Source organism: Chionomys nivalis, chromosome 13 (assembly GCF_950005125.1).
Source record: "Chionomys nivalis chromosome 13, mChiNiv1.1, whole genome shotgun sequence".
Classification (NCBI taxonomy): Eukaryota; Metazoa; Chordata; class Mammalia; order Rodentia; family Cricetidae; genus Chionomys; species Chionomys nivalis.
The window spans coordinates 16,098,316-16,111,483 of NC_080098.1; the positions used below are offsets into that span (position 1 = coordinate 16,098,316).

At 37.8% G+C, this 13,168-nt stretch overlaps 1 protein-coding gene across 1 annotated transcript in view; it reads right to left on the minus strand.

The window, feature by feature from the left end:
* Positions 1–462: 462 nt before the first annotated feature.
* The window catches only part of Arl5b (ADP ribosylation factor like GTPase 5B), a 29,891-nt gene continuing 17,185 nt past the window's right edge, over positions 463–13,168 (minus strand). Inside the window, exons 3-6 of the mRNA XM_057787823.1 lie at positions 12,920–13,067; positions 9,758–9,841; positions 7,387–7,538; positions 463–6,184 (exon numbers count right to left, since the gene is read on the minus strand). Coding sequence (XP_057643806.1) covers positions 6,136–6,184; positions 7,387–7,538; positions 9,758–9,841; positions 12,920–13,067 — 433 coding nt within the window. The 3' untranslated portion in view covers positions 463–6,135. The remainder of the gene's footprint in view (positions 6,185–7,386; positions 7,539–9,757; positions 9,842–12,919; positions 13,068–13,168) is intronic.

The following is a 13,168-nucleotide window of genomic DNA, read 5'->3' on the forward strand; positions in this document are numbered from 1 at the left end:
CTCCCCTGGTTTAAATATACTTTCTACTTAGCCAGATGTTTGGATCAAAGAAGCCAACTGGCTATATTCAGGCTAGTGAATGAATTTCTTTAGGGAACAAGGAATTTTTTTCTAAGAATCTAATAATGATCTGACTTTTCCCCTGTACAAAGAAATACAAGAACTATTAGACTTGGGTATCATAGCTGTCATGTGGGGAAAAAAATAGGAGTCAGGTTCAATGGGAAATTAAGAAAGAGGGGCAGAAGTCCTGGTTCTGCACAACCTTCCAGTATGTAGTCTGTGAGCTGCGGAACTGAGCTGTTTCTTACCTTGAGCTCTATGAGCCTCTACGATATTACCACGGTAAAACTGCTGTTAGCTTACCTGGGTTCTTAGCACCGACAACCACAGAAGCTATTAAACTACACCCCATCTTCAAAAGAAAACACAAGCTACACTTCATATTGGAAAAGTATTTATTATGACAAAAATAAAACTGTGGACTGAAAACAAATAGATGTTCTGCTATATTGCACCATGATTGCAAATGAGCCAAAACCTGCCTAAAAGGTTAACATTCCAGAGCAAGCTGCACCTTTGTACTTGGGTAAGTTGGCATGCACACAATACATTAGAACATAATTGCAAAAATAAAAAATCATGACCATGACCTAATATATAAAAGATACATTTCGTGATAGTGAAAAGTATTAAAATTCAAAACCCATGTCTTTTCAACAACCTCACAATCAAACAAACTTGGAACCACTTGTGGGGAGTGATGGTGTAAAACACATTTGGCATTTGCTTTTACACTTTCTTGGTTATCACTTAAGTATTAGAGCAATTGCACACACTTGGGTTGCTTGCTGAGGGTTCAGAAGCAGTATGTGATAAGGGCAATATCATTTCCTCCTGTATAAACACCAGAGGACCCACAAAGAGATGGGACCCTTCCTTGATCTTATTAATTCTATGTTCTATTGGACCAAACTGCTTGGCAAAGATATTGTCAGAACACTTGCACAAAGCCTGAGATGCAACCGATAACAATTTCTATTTAAATCTTATGAAATGAACATATATGTACATTTAAAGAGTTTTGCAGTCTGAGCTAGAAGTATAATGAGTACAGGGTCTACTTTCTCTTTAATGTTATATAAAGCACCAAGTTATGTGTGGAGACGACAATGTGTAATTACAATCATTACACTTCCATTAGAATAAACAGGACAGCAGGGCTATAACTGCTAGGAATTTGCTTTCCTTATTTTAAACTACATCTGCAGAACAGTCAAAATGGGGAAAGAGAAAACTGTCTCGTAATTGGAAAAGCCACAGCCATCATTTTGTTTTACAATTTCAGTGGGACAGCAGCTAAGTATTTTTCAAAACCATGATGAAAACTGTTCGCGACTAGACTGAAAGTTTACTCCAAGAGAATCAACAGGGCTCCAAGGAGTCCCTGAATTTCCTGAGGGAAATTATACGCGAAAATGACTAGTTCTCATTACTCCAGCTAAAACACGCCCATAAGTCATGAGCTCCTGAGACCAAGCGATGGTCATCTGCTGTCCGAACACACTGATAGCCAGAGTCGTCGATCATCACTGATCCAATGACAGGACTTTCCTGTCCCTAACTGATTCAACATCAAGTGAGCGCTGGCTCACGTGCATTGCATGAAAGGACACCTACTCACCCTGCTGCTGGGACACAAAGAACTAAACAACAGCCCCACCTAGCACTTGCTTCAGCTGGGAACACTGCACATTCCAAGACATTTGGGGGAAGGGAACTTATGGCACTGCACGATACCCCAGACACTTAAAGCACCTTGTGGACTGAAAAAAATGAGGTAATTTTTAAAATTAAAATTTGGTAAGTTGTGCAAGAAAACATTTCGGTCTTTTAGACGTTTCATTTTCTATACTCAGTCTATATATAGCACATATTATCATATCCCTATTTCAGGAGAAAATGCAGAGAACTAGTTTAAAAAAAATCAAGATGTGCCTGTGTGATCAGCATTCCAGATTCTAACCCAGAATGATAACTGGTCTCAGGTTTTCCAGCCATAATACAAGCAATTAGAGTAGTTCTTCTCCTATGTTGCCAGAATTAAACACAAAGAAGGAAAAAGAAAAAAAATCTCTCACATCCATATTTTCTTACCTAATTTTAGTTGATTTTTACCACACAAAGCTTGCCTAATTTTGAATTTGTTTATTTAGCTTTGGTCACCTAGAATCCTTAAAATATACCTTGCTCTCAAAATGTGGCTCTTGGTGTCAGTCTTCACACTCTATTGAGTGACTAAAGACATTTGAAAACTGGTGACCTTCAATACAAGCCATTTTCACACCTCAGTGGACATGAGCCTGCCATAAGGGAAAGCCCAAGTGTTTGAGATGCCTTAAGGCAAGAAACAGAACAAGGGAGGAAGTGAAACCACAAGTGGGAATTGAACGATGAACAAAACGACTTAAATGTGGTACCACAAGCATTTCCCTACTATTTTAGATTTAAAAAAAATAGTAATAGCGTGTAAGGCTTTAGAATATGAAAAACATTGAGACTTAATTTACTTAAAAGCTCCTCGGTTTGGGAAGAACAAAAATAAGTGGATAGATTAAGATCAGAATCCATTTCTTTAGATAGTAAGTGCAATGTTTGGTTAGATACAAGACAAGAAGCTGTATCTTGAGGTGACCCACTGACAGAAGAGTAAAGGACCTTTAAAACTAAAGTTTGGGTGTGTGGGGATTTTGTTCCAAAGCCACAGATAAAAAGTTAACTCATAAACTTCACCATGTAGAGGAACAATCCCTGTGTTTTTACAGGGTGAAGGATTAAATGAATGCTCTTGGAAACAATTCCGCTTCTAATCTGTTCTGAGATACAGCATCAAAGACTTAAAAAGTTTTATTTTCTTCAAAGATTCCTTCATGGCAGACTTGGCAGATCAAAGACCATTATTTATAGCATTGTCTGTACCCTTCATTGTTCCCACAGGAAAATAACTGTTTTCTTTTTATGCTACAATGAAAGTTAAATTATATTTAATTAAAATACCAATGGCAATCCTGGCACTGAGGATGCAGAGGCAGAAGCTATTACAAAGGGAGTTATTTAAATCTGCTTTTAAAAGAATGAAATGAATATACATTTTCTCTAGTGAATATGGAATAAAAGTACTATCCCTTTAAGAATGTTAACACAAGACCTGAAAAGCAAATGTTACATATTCAATCCTCAGTTTTCAATAGATTATATATAATATATATTAATATTTCTGGTTTTAAGAAATAAAATCACATTAAGAATAAAAATATTTAGTGCATTCTTCTACAAAAGCGAGTGCTACTTCTAAAGGGATTCTCAATGTACTTCTAGGTGAAGACGACATGCTCAGGTAAGAAAGTGGCACAATTCATTTGCAAGGGTAGTGGGGTTTTGTTTGTTTTCGCACTTTTGGCAGTAACATATTGAATAGATTCTAGATAAACTTAATTCCTCCATTTTTGAATTAAAAAATATAAGACTTTTTTGAAGGTGTAAAGCAGGTATGGGAGGTTTCTGTACAATACAAACTCTGTCAAATAACATGTGGAGACAAAGGAGAACGAGACTCACATCACCCGCTCCATCTCATCAGCTGTTAATGTGACCCCTAAAGAACAGAGTAAAAAACTGAGAACTCAAAGGAACAAAGGCACCATCACAAATTTACATTTTTCATCAAGTAATATTTTACAGCCATTTGATTTACAGTGAACATTTAAGTCAAATGCTTAGCATCACACATGTGCTTGGGTCCAAGCATTCTCTTGGAGTAAAGGAGAGCTAGTTTCCTGCTGCTGTCAATGGGACTTCCTAATGGACCCTATCCCAATCAATGGCACGATGTCTACTTGAACACTGGTTTCATATTTAGATGGCTAACAAACATTGCCTCTAATTCAAACTAATCAGACGCTTTTAAAAAAGGATTTAGAAGTAAAATAAACTATACGTTTAACAAACAGCAAATCTGCATCTATATTAGTAGCTGTTTGGCAAAATACACTTAACTATTAAAAACACTTTCAATATAATGCTGACATGGTAGTATAAAAATAACCATATTATCTGATAGAAGAAAATTGAACCAGCCAATCTCATTAGATACAAGAAGGCAAATAATTATTTCAAAGGAAGAAATATGGGGGCGGTAAATATGCTTCGTCTCAAGACAGGTTTATGAGAATTTTTCTGTATTCATGGTAAACAATATAGTGAAGTGAAGTTCAGGCAAAGTGTGCTTTAGGTAATTGGTATTTTCTTAGTCCCCCCCGCCCCGCAAGAAACACCATCCACAATGACTTATATCTGGTTTTCTCTTTCACCTTTGATTATGAGTTATATTTAAAACACACAAAAAAATTAAACTTATCCTCTACTTAACACAGAATCACTAAGAAAAGATTCAAAGTTTAAACAATTTCCCACACCCCAGAAAACTTTTCCTCTGGCCACTTTCTCAGATCAAGGGTGCAAACACTAAATAAAAATATCAAGTTCAACTAAATTAACTAAACGAAACAAGTGAGTACACCTGAAAAGAGAGAAAAATTTAAGGCAACTTACATACAAAAACCTGAAATCAAAATACCAATTTTGAGCAGGTATTTAAGAACACTGAAGCTGATTTTGATCCAAATAAAAAATACTGCAAATGAGGAATTACCCCCAAGTACACATTACATCCTTTCCATACAGCTCCACACAGCAAATGGCCCTTGTCCTCCTTTCTCATCCAAGACAACGGCCTTGGGAACCGTTGATACCGTCCAGTAGGTCTCTTCCTTTCATTTTTGTAACCAATAAAAGCATTTATTTTGCTAAGATTATGACAGCCTGTTCTACCTAGTGGGTTCCAGGCTAAGGACTTCTTAGAAAAAGCCTGTCTCATAAAAAAAAAAAAAAAAAAAAAAAAGAAAAAAAGGAAGACGAAGAATACGAGCATTGAGTCTATAGGAATAATCCACAAGCTAGGGTTGATTCAGCAGTGACCTACAGAGTTTAGGACAAAGTCGGCCTACACACACACAGAGACGGCAACTGTCTGAAGCCTCTTTCCCATCATCCTCAGCCAGATTTAAAGAAAAGCCATGTTATTTTGCCTTTCAGTAACATACTGCTGGTGATAAAGGTACTCTGAGAGATACTACTACACACCTAAGAAATAAAAAGGATTATTCAAACTCTGCCTGCTGCCCAAAGCAGGTACAGGATCTCTGACAGAATAGCTGAAGATTTATTGACAATAAAACAGGCAGCAAACTGATGAAAAACATATTCCAAGTGTCCTAGCTTAATTCCATGTTGGTGTGTATTACTAAATTCTGACAGTTATAAACACAGCGAAAAATCTTCAGCTATCAAATGAAGCCAATAATATTTACCACTGAAGCTGGCTTTCCAATTCATGCTTCACCGTGTGTTTTTAACGAAATATTATTAGCAGAAAAATGAACTTAATTCGTTACATAAATAAATGGACTACTTAATGCCCATGCAAAGAGAAACTTAAAATTAAACTATGATATGCAATGAGGTGAGGGAAGTTTAAAGGCAAGTATTCATGATGTTTGCACGCATACACAGCTTCTAGGTAGATTTTCATCATCATAAGTAATTCTGTCCGGAAGATGAAAAGGGTTTGCAGCGAACAAATGCTTAGTGCTGGAGGAGTAGTCCATGGTGATTCCTACCACGGCTCTGTCAAATCCTAAGTACCTGGGAAGGAGGGAGTGGTGCCCAAGAAGTGAAAGAAACGGTTGTAAAGGACATTAACAATACTTCGGATAACATGAAATCTGTGACAAACAGTTTTTACAAGGCAGTCACCGAATAGTTAGAACAGGCAGTCAGAAGAGTTCTGTTGCTGCAAACTTAGTTACACATTATGCTCATCCGACTGAAGATTAGTGCATCTGAAACAAAGGTAAGAAAACACCTTTATGTTCCAGGCCAGCGGCACTTGATTCAAGTGTTGCTCAGAGGTTTGTGTTGTTATAAATTAAACATGCTGCTGCCTCAGCAGCCAAAGGTGTTAGGAAAAATGTTCATGTCACGGAATAAATAGAGAAGTCTTTTTCAGGCAAAAAATTATCTCACACCAATCCTGGAGGTCATCCACTCTAGACCTTGGCATAACCTAAACAAAAGACAGAAGTATTTTAGAAATTAGAAACTTCTGTTAAAAGGTTGAAGCCATACTTACCTAAACATTCATGTTACAGTCAAATGCTATTTATGGATATTGGTGACAACTTTTTACACCCCTCCCACCAGGAACAGGGTCTCATGCAGCACAAGTTAACCTCAAATCCTCTATGCAGAAAGTATGAACTTAATCTCCTGATCCTGCTGCCTCGACCCTGCGTACAAAGGCTGCGATAGCAGACATACACCACCCTGTATATGCAGTAATGGTGACAGCAGGCAGGGATTTATGCATGCTGTGCGAGCAGTCTAGCAACTGAGCCAGATCCCTAGTGTCCTTCAGAGACAGATTTCAAATAATGTCCTAAGTGAAATTTTAATGGAAGAGTCACTTAAACAAAATGATCTTGACCATTCAAACAAAATGGCAAACTGCTCTGGTCTTATCTCAAGTTTATCCAGTTTTTCCATCAAGACTGTAAATACCACACCCATTCTCCCCATTTAAAGTGAGCTGAACCCACTACAAAAACACCAAAACCTTCTTATTCACCCAATTTCTAAAGTTTCTAAAATTTCTAAAAACCTAGCTATTGCATTGCAAAGAATAATAAATATAAAGAGTATAATAAAAACTAAGCAATAAGGTTGATATGAGGACCCTTGGCATAAATAGGTAAAAACACTACGACACCCCCACTTCTCCTTAGCACCCTCTACAATCACGCTCACAGAAAAGCAAGAATAGACTATAGTGGCTTTTGTCAAATGTTTCTTCTCTAGGACGCCTCCTGAAAGGGACTCTTGATAATACAGGAGATACATTCTTGGAGACAACTCAGTTAAGTCCTTTCAAAAAACGTGTAATTTCTTTAAAGCTTTCTCTTTAATTTGGGTGGCCTCACAGTTTTTGCTTAGTAAGTAAATGATGAAGGTCACAGATGTGCAAAAAAACCCAACTTCTAAACATTTAATTCCAAAGCTGTTTATGCCTTTGAAAATACTGCATTTATGTTTAAAAAAAAATATGAAGAACTTGCTGGTAAATTGTTCACTAGAATTATTTCCAACTTCTAAGCCTGAGAAACAATATAAAAACCATTTTCAAGAAAAACATTAAAAGGTGTGAGGACAAGGACGATGAGCTGTCCTAGCACTGTGGAAGAGCCTTGCGAGTTCCCGGATCCCACCTACCCTTCTCCTGTTAGCGCACAGCACGACTGGATGTGCCACGGGTGGTCCTTGATTGAACTAAGGGTGAGGTATTTGGAGATCTCGGCTGCCGTCATACACCCTTTCATATCCTGCTTATTTGCAAAGATGAGAACTGCAGCTTTCCTTAAATCCTGCAATTGACACAAAATACTGAAATAGCAAACCTGATTTATATGTCAACTACCATAAACAAATTAAACTCTGAAGTGAGAGCATAAAATGTACCCTGTAAACTAATTATATAAAAGACCTCTATTTTCCAAAAAATTCTTATACTAACATTTAATTTTAAAATAATCACATTTTAATGCTTATCCTAATAAAGTATAATTATTTTTCTATTTTTGGATAAAAATGGTCAGACTGAAAAGAAAATAAACACTCTACATGTGTGATACTCTATACAGGTGAGAGTGATAAACTTATTAGCCTTTACAGAACTTTAAACTCACTAGTAGTAGTCACTGTGGCTTTTTTTTTTATAATTAAAACAATATGACATAACCTGCCAAACTAGATCAACTGTGACATACACAGTGAAGTAGTGTCACTCTCAAAGTCATGAACTTCAGCTATGTGCACAGTTTTTGGCAGTGCACATTATTAACATAGCTAAATCTCATGTTTACAGTGCTGGTGCGGGTGAATACCAACGCAGCCACTATGGTGGATTGTGGAGTTCCCTCAAAAAACTAGAAATATAATGCCGTATGACCCAGTTATACCATTACTGGGTCACCTCAAGAACTCTTAAGCCAACAGGCCACATAGATACATGCATATCCACGTTTATTGTTGCACGAATCATTAGAAGCCTACAACAGAAGTGCTCTAGACGTCTGTTAGCAACAGAACAGAGAAATGTGGTACATAAAGATCTTCAGCAATGAAGAAAAATGAAATATGACATTTTAAGGAATATGGATGGAATTGAAGAACATTATGTTAGAAGAAATAAGCCAGACTAAGAAAGACAAGTATTTTTCTCTCATATATGCATCTATTTCTAAATTTAGTTTGTGTGTGTACACAGGAGTGTAGTGGTCATCAAAGTAGTAAAGAGCATGGTAAGGGGGAGACCTCAGGGAGAAGAAAGGGGGGACAAGAACAGCAAAGTGATGGAATTCATGTGGTCTGAAAGCAAACAGGACTATTTGTAGAGCAGTAATGGGACCAGCAAGGGCACACAAGGACACAGAACCAACTGATGGACTCATGGGGGCTCACAGAAATCAGGGGGACTGTAGGATCTGGCCTAGGTCCTCTTCATATATGTTATGGCTGAGTAGCTTGGAGTTCACCACAGTGGGAGTGGGGGGCTGTCTCTGATCCTTTTGCCTATTTGTGGGGTTCTTTTCTTCCTACTAGGCTGCCTCATCCATCCTTGACGTGATGGTATGTGTCTGATCTTATTGGAGCATGTTATGCTATGTTTGGTTGATGTCCCTGGGAGGCCTGCTCTTTTTGAAGGGAGATAAGGGTAGATCTGGGGAGAAGAGGAGGTGAAGAGAAAGACTGGGGTAGGGGAAACTAGAGTCAGTAAATAATATAAGAAAGAAAAAAAAGGCTTAAAGACACATGCCTTTAACGCCAGCACTCCTGAGATAGAGGCAGGCAGATTTCTGTGAGTTCAAGGCCAGACTGGTTTACAGAGCTAGTTTCAAGACGGCCAAGGCTGATAAACAACCTTGAAAAAATAACAAAACAAAAAGGAAAGGGGGAGACAAGAGGTGATGAAGGCAGGCAGAGACAAACTGTATGAAAATACCATTAAATACCATTACTGTGTATGTCAATTTACAAAATCAACTTTAACATACAAACATGAAAAAAGTGCAAGTTACGAAAGATAACATGGAATTTAGTATTTTACACATATGCACAGGTAATAACAATTACTACATTTAGATTCGAGATACATCTGAGATGGAAAGCAGACCATGCTGGAAGATCCCACAATGCACTTCACACCTTATGCTAATATGTTTCATTGTCACTTCTTTATAGCTCAAGTATTTATAATCAAACTACCTCAAATCATTTATTAAAGTTATTATAAACTTCTGGCTGAAAGACATTTAAGTTTTGTTGCCCACTCCATCCTAATCTCAGCATATCAATTTTTTAAGAGCAGGAATCAATAGTTTTAATGCTGAAAAACAAACAGCTTTTAATAATTGTATCAAACAAATTATCAGGATTGAAAATATGTGATTTTTGACACAGCTTAATATAGAAAGTTCTGCTTATGATAAATGGCCAACACAGTTTTACATTAATCTTTACATAAAACAAAACCAGGACACATATAACTTATTCCATGTTTTAAAGGTTTGCTTTCAAAATTTACCTCATGAGCCAACATTCTGTATAACTCTTCTTTTGTAATAGCCAGCCGTTCCCTGTCAATGCTATCGACCACAAGAATGATGAACTAGAAGGCAATTTTAAGATAAAGGAAGAAAATTAGTGGCTTGTTCAGTCTTTTGCAAAGTCGCTGCAGTGACTCTCACTGGGCACTGTCACTGCTCTACGGCACCAGTGCTTGTCCACCAGAGAGAGCTTGACACAGAAGCACAGCAGGTAGGAAAGTCAGATGGTAGCACGAACGCCAACAGCTAACCTCTTAAAGCTCCTGACTGTGGGTAATAAGAAGTAATGTTTACAGCAAAACAGGAATTTAATACTCTTTCATTAAACTTCAAAGCCTTCATTCTACAATTCATTACACCAATGGGGATCGAATGACCCCTTCACAGGGGTCCCATGTCAAATATCCTGCATATAAGATATTTATATTACAATTAACAACAGTAGCAAAATTGCAGCTTTGAAATAGGAATGAAATAATTTGGTTGGGGTTCACCATAACATAAGAACTGTATTGAAGGGCTGCAGCATTAGGAGGGTTGAGAACCACTAATTTTAGACAATAATTTTACTTATTTATGTATAAAGTCTTTTGCCTATTAAAGGAAGAGTTAATTTCAGAGAAAAAGTGTTTTTCAAAAATAATGAATAAGATATTTTTTTACAAAAGGAATTTCAGCAATAAAAGCTCAAGAAGAAAGCATGCTGAACTGTGCGAAGTTGCATGCGCTGACGTTAATATGCTAAAAGGCAGGTGGTATTAGAAAAGACAAGGAAAACTGGAGAATCTCTGCATATGTGCCTTTGTGTTGGGGTAGGGTGGGAGACAGGAGTGAGTGTGTGTGTGTGTGTGTGTGTGTAAAGTAAGTCTTAAACATTAAGAATACAAGCAAATGAAAAACTAAATAAAAACAACTTTGTTAAGTACATACAAGAAAACAGTGAAATGGAGCTACTAAACCAAACAGTGTATAAAAGAAAGGGCTAAAAACTCAGGGGTAAATAGTGTCATCCCTCTTATAGAATAGGAGAGTAATATAAATCAAGTTACAATAGAGAGGCTGGAATCAACTTACAGGATAACCAACTACAGTGTAAACTCAATGCATACTACAAGAAAAGGGAGCATGGCAAAGAATGGGCAGAATACCGGGAAGTAACTGGATTAATGGGAGGAAGCTATCAGGAATTAATGCCCGGAGCTCCTTACATTACAAAGGAGATGCTCACTTTGGGAGGCCGTATCAAAGTGAAGGCTTTCCTCAGAGCACGATTACGAGGGAGGACAAAGTGACGAGTGAAGCAGGCTGAAGTGTAATGGACCGTGCTGGTATGTTGCAATAAATTCTTTGTGGCAACTGAGATATACTTGTAGAAATGGTTTACAAAGAGAGCATGTAATACTAATAGCGTGAGTAATAAGACATCTCTAAACCGAGGTTAAGCCTAGATTGTCAGCAATTTCAAAAACTACCCCTTCTGAGGTGCTGTGAGTGTACTCAGTCCAGCCTGAAGCATCTCATCCTATCTGTGTGTAAGAACAGCCTTTCTTCACCGCTGGAGTCAACTGCAAGTGTTGACCGTGAACTCTGACAAGGTACTTCTGCCACCTGAGCATCTTAAAACACTGTCATTCTCCCAGTAGTATTTTACTGTCCAAATGCGTATTCTGCTGCCTTATAACCATATTTGCTCACCAACCACTTCTGCGCTGCTCAACCCCAGTGAAGAAGAGAGCCCAGCGCCATTAATGTCTGCAAACTCACAACATGCCACTCTGGTTCATGCACTGAATACCACACAGAAAACAAAGTGGGTTTTTTATTTTATTTTAAAAGGCAACTTGTGCATCAAAAATTCTTTGTGTTATACTCTTTCAGCTCCATTTTTTAAAATGTCACTTTAGAAAACACGGTTTCTTAGCTGTCCCTCCTTACAAAGAAATCTTACACGTGTAACTGTACACCATTATTCTAAATGATAAAACTAAACATGGCATTATGAGCATCAAGAAAGTCTGCCTCTAGACAGACAACCAAGCACAAATGAAGACAATACAGTATATTCCCCAAGCTAATACTGAAGGAATGAGTGATAATAAAAAACAACAAGAAACTGCTCCACTCTGAAACTCTGCACACAAGCTCACTACAGAATTTCCCCATGCACTGCCCTCTCAGGACCTGTCAGTGGCCAACACATTCATCTCTACAGATGATGCTCACCAAGCTCCTTAGTCTATCCTGTCCAGGTCTACATGATTTCTAGTACAATTATGTGTGCAACAGGACACTGGGAACCCAGCCTCTTATGCAATGTAAGTTTGCAGACATTAATATCGGCTTCTCTGGACTAACTCCTCTACTTACCTATAACATAAGCAATTTCTTCCCATACTCAAAATACTCAATAAATATACAACAAAAAATTCTATGTCCTTTGCCTTTTTCTATGCCAGAGGAAGAAAGTATAAAAGCCTTTAAAATGATACTGATGGTCTGCAAGCCGATTTTTCACATTAATTACATCTGAAAATCTGGGTTGTTATTTAAAAAATTATGCTTAAAATATTTTACCCCTTCCCTCATCAGGTGCTCATGTGGCAGTGTCACATTTGTCCAGTCCATGGAGCACTGACAGTGCCACTGTAAGGATGGTCTGGGCCAGCCAGAGTAAGCCCTCAGCTGAGAAGGCTCTTGGCCAGGCATGGTGCTCCACACCTACGATCCCAGTCCTTAGGAGGCAGAGAATCAAGAGGATCCATGTAAGCGACCTCCAGGCCAGCCTGAGCTGCACAGCAAGTTCTGCCAGCCAGGCACATTTTGCATGTATATAATCTATTGGCTTTAGTAAAATAGGTTTATATTTCAATGTTTTCATTGACTATTCTGCCCCTCATAGGGAAAAAAACAATGCAAGTACCCTCTTGAATCTTATCCTCAAATCTCCTCAGAACAAGCAGTAAGACACCACTGTGAACAGAACAAACTCCTTAGGACTCCTACTTGCCTTTCCCTCCATGAGGAAATCTCAATTCCTTATTAAAGGCAACTGCTAATATACTTCTTTACAGCCTAGCCATCACCTATGCTGACTCTTAGAAAATTTTTTAAATTAAAATTCCAAGGTAATTTTGGCATACCTCTGTGTTGGAATAATAGGTGTTCCAGGATGAGCGCAGAGACTCTTGACCACCAATGTCCCACATTAGAAAATGAGTGTTCTTCACAACTATCTCTTCGACATTGCTTCCTATGGTTGGAGAAGTATTAACTACTTCATTCATTAGACTGTTGAAAGATAACATTGAAAACTCTTTGTAAATCTTGAGAACCCCAAGCACATTTCATCTCTATGTTGTTAAGAGAAGTCAACCTTCCTTACTTATAAC